At 41.2% G+C, this 15,377-nt stretch overlaps 5 protein-coding genes across 5 annotated transcripts; 3 read left to right on the top strand and 2 right to left on the bottom strand.

Moving 5' to 3' along the window:
- Positions 1 to 47: 47 nt before the first annotated feature.
- Positions 48 to 2,626, top strand: IL334_003715 (glycylpeptide N-tetradecanoyltransferase; the record flags this gene model as incomplete). Its single annotated transcript, XM_062935441.1, has 12 exons — positions 48 to 340; positions 422 to 510; positions 566 to 669; positions 749 to 916; positions 975 to 1,066; positions 1,137 to 1,253; positions 1,321 to 1,491; positions 1,591 to 1,903; positions 1,991 to 2,230; positions 2,300 to 2,365; positions 2,426 to 2,453; positions 2,532 to 2,626. The coding sequence occupies 12 exons, from the start codon at positions 48 to 50 to the stop codon at positions 2,624 to 2,626; spliced, it is 1,776 nt and encodes a 591-aa protein (XP_062791492.1).
- Positions 2,627 to 2,758: 132 nt separating this feature from the next.
- IL334_003714 (uncharacterized protein) lies at positions 2,759 to 4,632 on the bottom strand (the record flags this gene model as incomplete). The annotated part of the gene is made up of 3 exons (XM_062935440.1): positions 2,759 to 2,860; positions 2,937 to 4,466; positions 4,534 to 4,632. The coding sequence occupies 3 exons, from the start codon at positions 4,630 to 4,632 to the stop codon at positions 2,759 to 2,761; spliced, it is 1,731 nt and encodes a 576-aa protein (XP_062791491.1).
- A 1,468-nt stretch (positions 4,633 to 6,100) lies between these two features.
- IL334_003713 (uncharacterized protein) lies at positions 6,101 to 9,073 on the bottom strand (the record flags this gene model as incomplete). The annotated part of the gene is made up of 11 exons (XM_062935439.1): positions 6,101 to 6,474; positions 6,594 to 6,929; positions 7,045 to 7,138; positions 7,223 to 7,315; positions 7,387 to 7,437; positions 7,540 to 7,629; positions 7,709 to 7,756; positions 7,836 to 8,148; positions 8,298 to 8,524; positions 8,663 to 8,850; positions 8,974 to 9,073. The coding sequence occupies 11 exons, from the start codon at positions 9,071 to 9,073 to the stop codon at positions 6,101 to 6,103; spliced, it is 1,914 nt and encodes a 637-aa protein (XP_062791490.1).
- A 384-nt stretch (positions 9,074 to 9,457) lies between these two features.
- IL334_003712 (uncharacterized protein) lies at positions 9,458 to 11,582 on the top strand (the record flags this gene model as incomplete). The annotated part of the gene is made up of 7 exons (XM_062935438.1): positions 9,458 to 9,585; positions 9,691 to 9,771; positions 9,828 to 9,911; positions 9,979 to 10,047; positions 10,125 to 10,628; positions 10,778 to 11,372; positions 11,490 to 11,582. The coding sequence occupies 7 exons, from the start codon at positions 9,458 to 9,460 to the stop codon at positions 11,580 to 11,582; spliced, it is 1,554 nt and encodes a 517-aa protein (XP_062791489.1).
- A 2,048-nt stretch (positions 11,583 to 13,630) lies between these two features.
- On the top strand, positions 13,631 to 14,869 carry IL334_003711 (uncharacterized protein; the record flags this gene model as incomplete). Its single annotated transcript, XM_062935437.1, has 7 exons — positions 13,631 to 13,763; positions 13,841 to 13,911; positions 13,998 to 14,056; positions 14,132 to 14,205; positions 14,318 to 14,440; positions 14,501 to 14,584; positions 14,667 to 14,869. 7 exons carry the CDS (start codon positions 13,631 to 13,633, stop codon positions 14,867 to 14,869), a joined length of 747 nt encoding a protein of 248 aa, XP_062791488.1.
- Positions 14,870 to 15,377: the final 508 nt, after the last annotated feature.

Raw genomic sequence — 15,377 nt, 5'->3', positions numbered from 1 at the left:
TCAACAATCCATCTACTCTTCTCCTGGTAGGAAGACTGTCGTCAAAGATGCCAGTACCGCAAGATGACTCCCTTCCAGTCGGCAATCCCACTTCGTCATCTCAAACAATCCCAGCAGAAGCTCAACCGGAAGTAGCGCAAGTCCTCGAGAAATTCCAAAAGTTAGGTGAAGATGCAGCTGCCGAAGATGAAAGTGATGATGACGATGCTGAAGGTGCTGAAGGTGCTGAAGATGGTGTAGAAGATGAAGGTGCCAACGAAGGTGCAGGTGGTGAAGGTGGTAAGAAGAAAAAGAAGAAGAAGAAGAAGGGAAAAGCTTCAAAAGCTATTCAAAAGTTGAAGTGTGTTTTGGCATTCCCCCTTTCTTGTCGACTTCGTTTTAACGAATACTGATATACGTTGTAACGTTAAACCGGGAACAGGAACATAACTACCGGACAAGCACCTCAACAAGTTATTGATGCTGTTAGGGAACAGATGGATCCTCAAGAAGCTTCTGCCGCTACAGATGGTATGTCAGCTGTCCTGACATGCATTCCGAATAGAGCTGACCTACTGGATTGTAGAGGAGATTCAGAAAGCTCTCAAAGCAGCTGATTTGATGAAGATATTAGATGGTAAATTAGCACTGGGAAATAAATCAAACACGAAGAATCTTGGTGAACATAAGGTAAGTAAGCTCTTGTCCATTTTCATATTCTAGTTACTAACAGAAGACGTTTGAGCTGACAACATGATGTTGATTATAGTTCTGGAAAACACAACCTGTACCTCAATTCCCAACATCGTCTTCCCGAGCGATCCTCGAAGAAGGTCCTATAGACGATCTGAAAGCTCCGTCAGATGTCAAGCAAGAACCAGGAACGTTACCTTCAGGATTCGTATGGAGCCTGATAGACATTAAGAATGAAGTACAGGTGAGCTATTACCTCTGGTCCTCATTTCAGATTCATAGCTGACAATTCACTGTTTCAGTGCAAGGAAGTGTATGAACTTTTATCAGAAAACTACGTAGAAGATGATGAGGCTATGTTCAGATTCAAGTACTCGAAAGAGTTTCTGCTTTGGTATGTGGCGCCTACTTTGGCTACATTGACTGCAAGAGTTTCACAGCTAATCCTGTAATCATATGTGTAGGGCATTGACTGCTCCAGGCTATTACGCAAATTGGCATATCGGTGTACGAGTTCAAAAAACAGGTAAACTGATAGCTTTCATTTCCGGTATCGACATTGAGATCAGAGTGAGATCAAAGTGAGTAACCTCTATGCTAGAATCTTTTCGCTTTGTGTCGTATGGCTGATTCATTCTAAATTTATAGGACCTTTAACGCTGCGGACATCAATTTTCTCTGTGTACATAAGAAACTTCGATCGAAACGATTGACCCCTGTATTAATTAAAGAGGTGACAAGAAGAGTCAATTTGGAAAATGTCTGGCAAGCTATCTACACTGGAGGTGTAGTGATCCCTACACCTATAGGAACATGCAGGTATGTGCTCAATTCAGGTACTCTCCCAAATTCCGATTTTTACATCGCAGGGTCTGAGAAGAGGATGTTAGTGCTTGAGCTGAAACACTTCCCGCAAAGGTATTGGCACCGTAACCTGAATCCACCCAAATTAGTAGATATCGGTTTCTCACCTTTACCAAGAGGATACACAATTGCTCGATTGGTCAAATCATACTCTGTTCCTCCTCATCCTCGTTTACCCGGATTTAGAGAAATGAATACTGCAGATGTACCTCAAGTTGGAAATTTGCTTCGAAAATACTTATCCAGATTTGATGTCGCTCAAACGTTTAGTAAAGATGAGGAAGTTGAACATTGGTTCTTATCTGGTCAAGGTAGAGAAGAAGGTGGTAAGAGGGTTGAACAAGTCGTGTGGTCTTATGTTGTCGAGGTGAGTTGCCCAAATCATCAGCTGTCCTAAATTCAAATCATATACTCAGTATACTTCAACTGATGGCGATTTCTTCTCGTCTTGTAGGATCCAACTACACACTTGATAACGGATTTCATGTCGTTCTATTCTCTTCCATCGACAATAATGAAACACCCCAAACATGATGTTCTCAACGCTGCTTATCTTTTCTATTACGCTTCCGATGTCATTTTCTCAGCTGGTGGATCATCAGATGACGCAGCTACGCATGATGCCAAAGCAAACAAGAAATTGGAGGAGAGATTGAATGCTTTGACTAACGATATGTTAAGTATCGCCAAAGCGGTATGTTCAGTTTCATCATCTGTATAACAAAGGTATCATGCTCGAGGCTAAATTGATGATAATTGACAGGCTGGATTTGACGTACTTAACGGGTTGAGTTGTTTGGATAATAACTTGTTTTTACAAGAACAAAAAGTGAGCTTGCTCCGCATCTCTTAAACGTGCGTTAGCTGACCGTCATCATTGTCTTATCAGTTCGGACCGGGAGATGGTTATCTCAATTGTGAGTATCGCTTCACTGATCATCCTTCCGCATCATATGGAGAGATGTCAAATAAGCTAATCACGGATCCCACTACAGACTACTTGTACAACTGGAGTTGCGCACCTATTGACGGTGGTCAAAGAACAACATCCCTCAAACAGAGCTCTGGTATCGGAGTGGTGATGCTTTAAGATTTTGTTGATTCCCCATAGAGATATTTGAAATTTACGATAATGATATCACATGCATCGCATCCTTCTTTTCCGTTATATACAACACAATTCGGCGCGAAAGACTGCATACAGTATCGAGTCACGAGAGAATCACAACCCAGTAGCTTGAATGATATACACCATACCGAAAACAGCTAATAACTCGGCAAAAACAAGCTGCCACCTATCTTTAAGCCATGACATGGTATCGAACTATATTTGCAAACCAGTCATCAATGACACTCAGCCACCAGCAGCTGGGGTAAAATCTGGAAATTATCATACTTACAATACGAGTATCAGGTTCGAACGGCAGATCTTCGAAAGCTTTCACCAGGAATGGAGTTGGCGGTGTGTTCTTAGAGATATGCCGGGGATCTTCACTATCGGGCGACTCTTCTTGGTGTTTGCTCTTGCTTTTTCTTTTGTGCTTCCTTTGCTTGTCTGAGGACGAGGAGGAAGGTCCGCTTTTATGGCTGGCACTAGGTGTATCTTCTGTTTCGAGGATAGAGGAGCTGGAGTGGTGTTTACGCGCCTGCTTCTCGGCCGCTTGAGTATGATATGCTCTTTCTCTTTCTACATCGCTATCAACGTCTTCACCTTCGTCGCTAGAGATCTGACGCTGTGACTTGTTCTCTGGAATATCCTCTCGTCGAGATCGACTTTTCGCATCGATCGTCTCGCCGTGATCGGATTTATCATTCTCGTCACGATGCTGATCATGAATGATGATCTTCTTTGCTTTCTTTGTTTCATAGTGCCCATCATCCGTGTCAGATTCTGAAGACTGTTCTAAAGAGGAAGAGTCATCATCACCTACTTTGTATATGTTGTCTGATGAGTGATCTTCAGTCGTGTCAGTATATTGCGTCGACCTGGAGTTGGGAAATGTGTCGTGACGATTTGATGTATTATCTTTTGGGAAATCCTCGATTTTATCTCTTGAATCTCTCACCTTATACGTACCGTGATATTCTCCTGCTTCACTAAAATTAGGACTCTCACCAATTTTCTTCGTCTCCATGGTATCATCTTCTGACTTGGCCGGATGGGCGACGATCCCTCTAACATCATGAGTAGCATGACCGTCATCTGGTCCTATCGCACGTCTGCCTTGTTCTTGGTATTTGTTTCCATCTTGGTGCTTATCTTGATCTTCTCCTTCATCTTCAACGTCGGAATGATCATAGGAAGCTATAATATCGAATTCTGTACCTTTCCTTTCTGGTTTCTTCTGCCATCGTCTAGTGTCCTCCAGCCAATCTTGAGGCTTGCCTTCACCCCTCTGGCTGACATGGTCGTCTCGTGCTTGACGAAGATCTCTCTCATCCAGCTGTGAGACATGATTATCATTTACTGAGATGTCTTTATGAGCTACCTCGGGCGCAGAAGCTTTATGTCTGAAAGAAGGAACTTTCTTCAGACCCAAAGCATTAAACAATTTTCTCCTAGATGATTTAGGTTGTTTATCATATCCTTCACCTCCTGGTAAGTCCGATAGTAGTTCCACTGTTTTCGGACCATCTCGATAATCGTCGTGATTTGAAACCTTCTCATCATCAGTTGATCGTTGTCTCTGTGATCTCGATGTCTGTGAATCTGCGTTGATGATATTGTGATCAGGTTCGAGTTCGGAGAGAGGCTGAAATACAATCCAGTAATCTTTATTCTGACCCTTTCTGACGGATTTGAGTGAGACCTTGTGTTCAGAATCAAGTAACTCTGGAGAATGAGATTGGGCTAGAGCGGTGATGTGACGAGCATCTAAAGATTCGAACGTCGTTTCGAGGGATTGGTACAGTGTATTCAATTGTATTGCCTTTTTTCGAAGGGGTATATATCAACGATGAATTCTCGATTAAGGTTTAATGGGATTCATTACTCACAGGATATCCGAATAGCTCATTTGGACTTTTATCTAGTAGCCCGCTGTTTAGAACAGAGAGGATCTGCCCATCTGTTGGGATAGGAATGAAGGAATTCATTCTGTTTTCTCGTATTGCCCGGGGTTAAAGTCATGTGAAATTGGGAAAGATTGAAAAGTCGGATCATATCATCATCATTTTCCAGTCAACCACTTTGATCATTATACTCTGCATATCACTGTGATATCGGACTAGTTGAAAGGAACGATCTGGCCAAAAAACCTTTCATGACTCTTATCGATATAGATCCTTTCAAAATATTATTATTTGATTATTGGTGACTGTGTAACTGTGAAACGATCGATTTTCTGCCACTCAAAATTCAAGAAATCACTCGCGGTCATACTGTAGACAATCACTCTTAACTTGTTCTCCTTCGTCTCCTCTCCTCGCCTCTTTTGTAGATCTCCTGTTCCTTCCTCTAGACTTGCCCATATGTCTCTCCTGCCGCTGTTCTTCTCGTTCATCCTCTCTCTCTTACTTCCACCTTACGTAACTCTTCGTCAGGCTCGTCCAGACGCATTCATCCTTCCTCTCTCGCTCTCCTTTTTCCCCGTCGAAGCTATTTCATCTTTACCAAATTCGAAACCACTTGATATTGCTCGGACTCTCATTCGTCTCGCTCTCGCCTACATCCTACCGGCATCAGCAGGATCGATATCCCTTGTTCTCAATTTATGCCGTCGAAATAACAGAACCAATGAGAAAGAACCCCAAAAGTTCATCTCATCGTCCATTGGAAGATGGATCAAAGTGGGTTTAATCTGGTTATTGGCTTGGAGAATAGCTATTATACCTTTTCTTCCTCATACAATTACGAATACAATAGATACACCCACTGTAATAGGATCAATAACGGGAATGGTTTCTGTAATTGACGAGTTCAGTCATCTATTGAAATCGCTCGGAATAAAATGTGAGTTTTCATTCGTTTCATTGAACTGCAATACTCACCTTTTCCAAGGAGAAAAGAAGAGAACAGATAACAGATCTCATCATGCCAAAGGAAGAATAAGGAGAAAAAGTGTTGATCTTTTCGCTTTGCGTAAATAGCTTCCAAGCAACCCAAATCAGGTTGGATATCAAGGATAATTCGAATAATATTTACCATTCATCGTATACTTCTTTCATTCAGGATCATCAGTGCTGCTTTTGCACCTGTACCAATGAGTAGTGGGATCGGGATAGTGCCGCCATCGAATGATGTGCCGAATGAAGGTATATGAATGGGTTTGGTAGGAATTAGGGCAATATGCATATTTTTGGGTCTTTAATTCTCTCTTTAAAAATTGTATGACCTTAAAAGTGAAAGATCATACATATACTGAACCTCATGACTTACAGAAAGACCTCATTCAAACTCCAGCTCTCGGAAGATCATAGGTGCAAAGGGTTACCATTAAAGGTTTCGGTCTCACTGCTCTTCTCCACCACTAACATGCACAATCCTGCATTCCTTCCCCGTTATCTGTCATGTCTCTGAAGTTTGGGAGCTACCTAAACTAAGTACTTTGTACTTTGATAAAAACTACAACAAAACATACTCTTCTTCTAATACACCTTTATCTCTTACATTCCATTTTTTCCATAAATCATCAATCATATCTCTCGAAATGACTATCTCGATATCTTTCCATTCTCCTTCTGTCTCATCCCTTTTCCCTTCTTCCCCACTTGCTGCTCCATTCCCATTTTCTTTTCGATTTCCGTCCACATTCCCACTTGCATTTCTTGCACTACTACTTGTCCTTGTCATATCCCTTCTGTGTGATAGGAGACCCAACTCTGATAAAGTGAAAGATACATCATCGATTCTAAGATGAACAGCTTTTGCAATTTCCATCAAATTCAATGTGATCGAGTATTGCCCTCTGTGACTGACAATGGGAGTCTTGACGATTTCTATTTTATGAGTTCGGACTTATCATCAGCTTGGCTCCCTGTGCTATTTAACAAATCCCAAAATTCGCATGGCAGGAAGTGACGGAAAAGTATGGTCAAGTCATACATGCAGAACGTACCTATCTCATTGATGATCACTTTTTCACCTTTTCCTCTTGATAATGTTGTATTCTTGTCATCATCACTACTGATAGGTTTTCTTATCCTCAATACCCTTCCTTCCGATTCTTTGCTTTTAGGTGGAATAGGTTTTATTGGCGATTTTACCATTTTTCTAGGTGACTCATATAATTTGAAAGGTTCTGCATTAGATAACAGATCTTTGAAAAACCTCAAGACTATCGAAATCCAACAAGCTGTATATCCTTTCAACCCTAAATCTGATAGGGGACGTTCTGGTGTGCCTGGTGATAAGGAGAGTGGTCTTGTTGATGGATGATATGTTAAGTAATAACCTTTAAACCAGCCGAGTTAGCTTTAGTTCTTGTACCGGAAACTGGAGTGAGTTTGTGAGGAGACAACAGGGAATGAGCGGAGGGATAGCATAGAGCGAAACATTAGGATACTCACTGAATTCAATGAGTAATTTCCCAAATCCTCGATTTTGAAAAGGCGGGAAAGCAACTATGCAAGCTAGATTATGATCGTCATAGGATAGTTTCTCCTAATCAATCGATTACGCATAAGCAATTGATTTCATGATGCGTAGCTACAATTTGACTCAACATGGACAAAATCTCCAACTCACCTTTGAGAAAAAAGCCATGACTTGATCTCTCCTACTTGTCGCAGCATCACATAATACGTAAAACAAGAAGTTCTCGACGTGAAAGAACACGGACTATCAGAACCATGCAATATCAGTAAAGTTGTCCAAGTGAATGCGGAGAATCAGCTGGATTCCTCACTCACTTTATGGTCTATAAACAACTTGCCAAACAACGAGAGATTCTGACAGTAAAGCTGTGGGGGTGGATTATCAGCTATTGAACTTATTGGAAATACGCTTTGAGTTAAGATCGAACAGCTTATTGTAATCATGATGTAGTAAACAAATCCACTTACAGTAGAATATGCTCCATCAACTTCCCATATTGTATAACTTCCCCTTTGGTATACTTTCCTTCCTGGTGGTTGCAGCATCGCGCAAGAGCTCTAAGTGATTATTTCCAGTATCAGTGCAGTTTCCTTCATAGAGCACATGTAAGAACCTGTTATACTATAATGTACATACGGTATGTCTATCCCAACCTGTTCTAGTCCTCATATACTTGAAGCATAACTATGAAATGTCAATCAGCAAGTTGATTCTCCATCGTCTGTCGTTCTGTCAGAGGGATATGTCATTTTCATTTACTCACATCACAAACCCATAATCTACCTCTGGCGCCTTCACCCCCTTTGCCCACACCTGAGAACATCTCACTAACCGTTCTATTATGTTTTAAATTCGGTCTATGAGAAGTGACAATTCCAATCACAGTCGGATCTTTCTCTTTCTCCTTTTCTTTATCGGGATGTTTGGTAGTTCCAATGTCTAATCTACGTTTTTTGGACGGGTTCGATGACGACGATGATGATATAGACGATACTTGGGGTTCTGGTCGATGTGGTGTGCTGGGAACGTGGGAAAGAGAAGGATCATTGAGCGGTAATGGATAAGGTGAGTAGTACCTTTTTCATGGGAATGAATATGAGCTTGAAATATACACGAAATGAAGGTAAGGATGAAGAGGAGGGACACAGACGAGGATGAAGAGAAGGAAAACGAGGAGTAAGGAGAAGGAGAAAAGACCTCCTCCGGAAAGGCTAAAAAGACTCACCAAGTCTTAATGAGATATTCACCAAATCTAACATCCTCGAAATTCCTTACTCTTGTCATAGCGGCATGTTCTCGTTCAGGAGTCGAAGCTTCACTCCTTGGTCTAGGTGATTTATCTGATCTTTTCTTTCGATCTTTGATTTGATCCAAATCACCATCTTTATCTTTGATTTTATCATTGCTCGAAATTGTAGATGGGCCAGCTTCATTTTCGATTATGTGATCTGACTGTCAACGATGAAACAGGTTTATACCTTTGTCAGCTGCTTGGAGAATTAACTGAGAGATCTACATCCTGAGGGAGGCCGTTCTGACAGGATTATACAAAGGAAGAGTAGATGAATACCTCGCGGATTGACGACTTACTCGATCATTCAGAGCAGGTAGTCTCGACGGCCCTGCTTCTGAAGTTACAAGCTGATTCACTTCTTCTCCTACCTGACTCTCCTTGATCCATATATCTAATCTTTTATCTTGACCCAGAAATGATATATAAGCTTCTTTCAATCCATTTTCATTTTTGCTCAACCTCGTGTCCAGTATAGTAGCGATACCTGACATGTCAGATAAGATACCGAATGATATGAGTTAGTCAGCATACAATGTTGATTCATGCTGATAGGGAGCATGCTGATTCATGCTGATAGGGAGCATGCTGATTGAGCGACAGAACTCACGAGGTGGGTGTCCGTCTCTTTGTATGACATACTGAGAACCAACTTTCAACTCTTTCCCTTGTGTGACGATGAAAGGGGAAGTAGGAATCTTGATGGGCATGCTCTGTTCTTCTATCTGACTCTTTGGAGCAGGAGTTGCTTGTGACTGATTGTTCTTCGAACACCTTCTTCTTCTTCTCTTTCGTCTATCAATCTCTCTTTTATTTTGACTTTTGACGCGTTTCAACGAACATTGTTGTTTTATAATTCATAATAGCAAAAGGCGGAGATTGACGCTGATCTCCGTGTCATGGCATCCCATTAACAGATGACGTAATGTAATGTTTACGATCGATATACACAGTTCAACTGAGTGACTAACTTTTGTTATGTATATATGGTATATGATGGTATTCTCAAGACATCAGATGATAGCGAGGAGGAAGGCAAAGGTCTACCTTCTATCATAGCACTATAACATCGATAGCAAGTGTCTGCCGACGAGATGTGTGGTAGATACGCACTGGCACTGTCCAATGAAGAACTGTACGATTCGCTAGAAGCTCGATTACCTCGATTATTCCAGAATGGTAGACCCAGATGGGAAAGACCACAAGATAATAGAGGTGGGAAGTGAGTTCATGTCCTCTCACTCTGTCGATCTACTTTCGAGATTATCGCTGTTATCCCTTTTATCAAGCGTATAGCTGATTTCTTTGATCAATCATGAATGAATAGCTATAATATAGCTCCTCGTTCTAGAGCTCCTGTAATTCGACGAGATCCAACTTCACCCAACGAAGCAATGATAGAAACTATGTACATCAACTATCTCATCCTGGAGAGAGGACAATAGCTGATGGAAGATCTAACAGGCAATGGGGATTAGTACCTCATTGGACAAAACATCCTCCAACAGGTCCGTTAAATACCATCAACGCTAGATCCGAAGGTCTGTTGTGAGTTCATTGTATCTTCTCTGAGGGAAAGTGAGGAAAGTCTGGGGCTGATTATGCGAGACGAAAGAGATGCATCATCAGGTGGGATGTGGCATGCTTTGAAAGCTCATAAGAGGTGTATAATACCGGCTCAAGGGTGAGTCGTTTAAATTATAGTGAAAAGGGAATGAAATTAACGAACTCGGTTTGTGGCTGTTGCTGTTGCCGTTGTAGATACTACGAATGGATGAAAAAATCATCAAGCAAGATAGCACATTTTACTAGATTACCAATCGATGAATCAAAAGGTGAAACAGTAGAAAATCCAGGTATATTATTTTTCGCAGGATTATTTGATATCGTGAACTATGTTGAACCTGTTCAATCTAAATATCAACTTCAACATCAACATCACCATCAAGATGGTTTAGAAGATGATACCGAGAAAGATCAAGAGAAGAATAGAGACAAGTTCGATGGATATCCAACTGGTAATCCAATACCATTAAGTACATATACAATATTAACTACTGAACCTTCAAGAGATTTAAGATGGTTACATGATCGTATGCCAGTCATCTTATCATCCCCTGAAGATATCTATCGTTGGTTGGATCTAGGTGAATTAGGATCGAAATCGGATTTAGGATCAGGATCCCATTTGGATACACAACAAGGTTGGAAAGAAGGTAAAGGTGGTACAGGGGATTTACTTACTAGCAAAGAAGGGTTAGAGAGGTAAGTTCTTTCGAATATCATTCAAACAAAATCTGCACCCAGTCAGTTGGACCAAATGAAAATCGAGATAGAAATTGGGTTCTGATCTTCAACTATTTGAACGACGACGAGAAGAACAAGGCTGATTTGATTACTTGGTGCAATCATAGTTACCCAGTTCCTTCAGAAGTAGGTAAAATAGGTAATAATTCACCTACGTTTATTCAACCTGTATCAGAAAGGAAAGATGGTATAAAAAGTTTCTTTCAAAAACAATTCGCCTCTCCTGCAAAATCTGCGGGAGCAGGAGCAGGAGCAGGAGTAGGAGTGAAAAAGGAGATCCCTCTTTCCTCCACTTCCCCTTCCACTTCCACTGTTATTTCCGCCAAAGTTGAAAAAGTTCCACCGAGCAAATTCGAAAGGAAAACTAGGTCGAACACGAAAGACGTGAGACGAGAAGCTGAGGGAATAAAAAGTGAGATCAGTAATCAAGATGAAGAAAAAGGTTTAGGAGATGATTCAAATGCTCCCAATGTCTCTGAAAACAAACGATCAGTAAATGTTGAAGAACATGTAATTAAGGAAGTTGAGAGCGATGATAGAGTAGATGAAGATGAGATACAGGAAATCAAGCCCGACACCAAAAGAAAGCGTGAAGCAGATGATGGCGATCAACAAGAGCTAGAAACTGATAGACCTAAAAAAAGTGGAGGTGGACATCAAACTAAAGTAACAAGAAGAGCAACAGATGCAGGTGATAAAGAAGTTAGTGATTTTCATCTAATTTCTTTTCCTGCTGTGGGATGCCCCTGACTCTGAATATGGAGTAACATACCCGTAAAGTAAAGCTAAGAACTGATATTCTGTGTGAAATCTGAACAGCAACCGGCCATCACGAACTTCTTTAAATCACCTTCTGCATCCGACACGAAAAACTCTTCCAAACCTGTTTCAGCCAAGAAGAAGAGACGATAAGGTTGCCGAGCGTGCGAGCGAAACGTGATGTATCGAAGAAGAAGGTTACTGCATCCTCTCTGGACAGGAAGTATTAGGATACAAATCAACCCTCCGATTTGGATATTGACTTGTATTTCATCGTTATTGTTGTTGTTGTATATCGACCACAAACTCAAGTGATATATGGTATGTATGTACTCACTTTGACCGTGTCCGTGTACTCCCAAATGACGAACCTCGTATTGCTCTTTCTCACATGACACTGGTGCATATGCAATGCGATATTCCTGCCCCCTCGTTTACATGTAAGGGCCAGATATATCGGATCCAATATTAATGACCACTATTCATACTCTAGGGCAGAAAGTAAAGTTCACTGGGTTTTCCACTAGTAAAGCGGGATCCAACATAGTTTTGTCTTGAAAGATTTTCAGGTCCGTGCTAAACAAGTTTTTTGGTTTTGACTAAGACTAGTTTCCCTCGGGAGACACACCACGAACCGAATTGCGTGATCTCGTCTAATCGTATATGAGTGATTCCATATCATATCCCGGACAGAGCGTTTATTAGGGGTTTTTGTACCTTTGCACCGCTTCTTATGGAATCCTCTCTTCACCGAGGTTGGACAGCAAGTGATGCCGTCTTAGTTCAGGATGCAGGATGGTAGACACTGGTATAGCATGTGACAAACAATTCTTTCCCAACGGACGGTTATCACCGGGGCTACAGTCTCCCGACTGAACTGATAAGAGGGTTTCATACGAGTGATGTCATGATTATTGTATTCCAACAAAAATGACACTCCTGATTCCTCACTGTTCCACGCCGTAAGCCAAATACTGGCAGAGGGAAAGAGTGAGAGTGAGAGTGGTGTATACTTGATGAAATTGATTCCACCCTCAAGGGACTCCAATTTTTGTATATACTCGAGTATGAGACAGAACTAACGGATCTTGTAAGCGCCCACCCGGTTTTATGATTCCAAGGTTTTTTTGGAGAAAGGGTAAAAATAGATTCCATTCGACAAAGCACAGCTTTTTCTCATATCTCATATCCGCGCTCCACCATCATCTCTTCACTGCATATATTACCTTCTCTCCTTCTCTCTCTGGGCATTTGGTTCATATCCCTAAGGGACTTTTGCCCTGAGTAGCATCCGCAATGGCAGTAGCAGTGACGGAATTAAAAACGCCTATCACACGCCGTTCCTCATATCCGAGGTTTAAGGTACAATCATGCATCATTCCTCTCTCTCCACGGGGTATGATATTTGGCATACGAACTCGTCATTACACTTCATCGCCCATTCCCCACTTCTCTATGACTTACGGTACGCCGAGAAGAGACACAGAGAGAGAGAGTAACAGTGAAGAGGGCACTCCAGGTGTGATAATAATAGGTCCCATTTTGATCAGGTTCATTCACATTGCCCGCTTGATGATATCGAACACAGCTAATGAGGACTGGTGATCTTGTACACAGCACAGCAATCTTTCGGAATACGAGTAGTTCTTGGAACTGATCCTGAATCCATCTTTCATTGAATGAGGTACAAGTACACCACTCTGTCCTGTACAAGATATTACCAGTAGTTGATAGAGAATACCGACATCAATTCTTAAGGGAAAGAAAAGAGGTTTAGACGAGTAAGGGCATATCGCATCGCATCGCATTCTCGTTAGGGTAAAAGGGTAAAAACAAAATAGGTTCCTTCTTCATCATGTCACCACCTCCTCATCATCATTATCATCTTTAGTAAGTATGAATGATTAGCGTATGGAGTGTATGATCAGTATGATTAATATGCCAGGTGTTCGGGTGGGGAATGTGCGGGTCAGTGCAATCTGTTAATATAAATACCATACAAAATCAACGTATCTATCTATCTTTTCTCTTCTTCCATTCTCCAATTCACATTTCGTACTCTATAATCACTCAAATCAATTGACCTGTCTGTCATATAGTCGTTTCATCATATAAGATTTTAAGCCTGTGTACATACACATAATTATCAGTATTAGTATTAATCCTTCACATCCTTACTGCAGAAATTCAATTCGTTCGATATGTTCGCAATAGCTTTTACAGTCTTGGCTGCTTTGGCAAGTATCAACGCTTCACCCATTTCAAGCCGACAAAATGGTTTACAAGTCATCAATAATTGTAATGTTCAAGGTCAAGTCGCGTTGACTTTTGATGGTACGTAGATTGTTTTTTTCCATCTTTCGTTGTCTATACAACTGGAATTAAGCTGACGTGATGTCACGTAACTATAGACGGACCATATCAATACGAACAAGATGTCGCGAATGATCTCAATGGTGGAAAAGGTACATTCTTCCTCAACGTGAGTGTTCATTCATCTGCATTGTCTCTTCATATGCTCTGTCCCATTCAAACCGCCATTCAGAGCTGATGGTATCGATTTCTTAGGGAAACAACTATGTCTGTATTTATGATCGAGTAGATCAAATTAGGGCCCTGCACTCACAGTACGTATCTGCGCTTCTCATGCGTCCGGGAGAATGCGGTTCAAAATAAGCTGACGAGATGTCATCTATCTACAGAGGTCATACACTTGGATCACACACTTGGTCTCATGCCGATTTGACCACACTTGACGAAGCCGGTATCAACCAAGGTAAGTCGGATCTTATTCTTGTTACGCGGTGATCACCAGGAATGAGTGGATCCTCTTAGAGGTTGAATCTCAACCGGATATCAGAGCTGATTATTTCGTTTGATATTCGTAGAGCTTGAAAAGGTCGAAAACGCTTTCATCAAGATTCTAGGTCTTAAACCTTTATACTTCAGACCTCCTTATGGAAGTTACAATGATTTGGTTTTACAAGTTCTTGCTCAAAGAGGTTACAAGAGTGAGTCGACTTGACGATTACGTTAGAGCAGACGCTGACTTACCTTTACCCCGTTTCTAGAGGCATTCCTTTGGAGCGATGATACCGAAGATGCCAGCGGTGCATCAGTATCTTATTCTGAGAACATACTCGACGGTGTGAAAAGTGAGTTTCTATCATCAAGACATTGCTTTACTCCATTGAGAGAAGAGAGAAATGAATGACTGACATTGATTGGATCGTTTAGATGACTACCCCAATCCTCATCTCGTTCTTGAACACTCTGTGATTCAAACTACTTCCACCGATGTTTTACCTAATTCCGTTTGGAAACTGCAACAAGCAGGTTATCAACTTGTAGCCGTCGATACCTGCCTAGGTAGTGATGGTGAATGGCCATACGAGTACATTGGTGAACCAGGAACTCCCGATGGTTCATGGACATGTTAAATGAGTAATTCAACATCCCTTCTCGGATGATTCGAGGATAATCCATGGCTTATGTCTGTTTCATGATGATTTTCACGAGGACAATTATCGGATCTCCTGTTATAATGTTTCCTGTTCTCATCTCTCCTCATTTATAATCATATTCACGCTCAAGGACAATGTCATCCGATACACACAAATGTCATCTGTCATCAATATTCAATTATGTATTTTATTCACTTCTATATAATATCATTCCGTTATGCATTATCAAACTGTATCTTATATCATGATGGTTATGCCGGTCGCTTATCTGTTCTTCTTCCCCATAATCAGGTACGGTGGGAGATAACGTCATTGATAATGGGATGGAATATTACTGAATATGGCAATATAAAAGTGATGACGTGTTGACTTTTTTTCTTGTTTGGTTATCCCAATCAACGAGTGGTCAACTTTTGTTATTAGTAGCAGAGGAATCCGTGCGTCAAGTAGTCAACTGTGTGTGTGTGTGTGTGTGCATTGACCT

Source organism: Kwoniella shivajii, chromosome 4 (assembly GCF_035658355.1).
Source record: "Kwoniella shivajii chromosome 4, complete sequence".
In the NCBI taxonomy this organism is placed as follows: domain Eukaryota; kingdom Fungi; phylum Basidiomycota; class Tremellomycetes; order Tremellales; family Cryptococcaceae; genus Kwoniella; species Kwoniella shivajii.
Note: the sequence above shows the minus strand (reverse complement) of the source record. Positions and strands in the feature narration are given on the sequence as shown.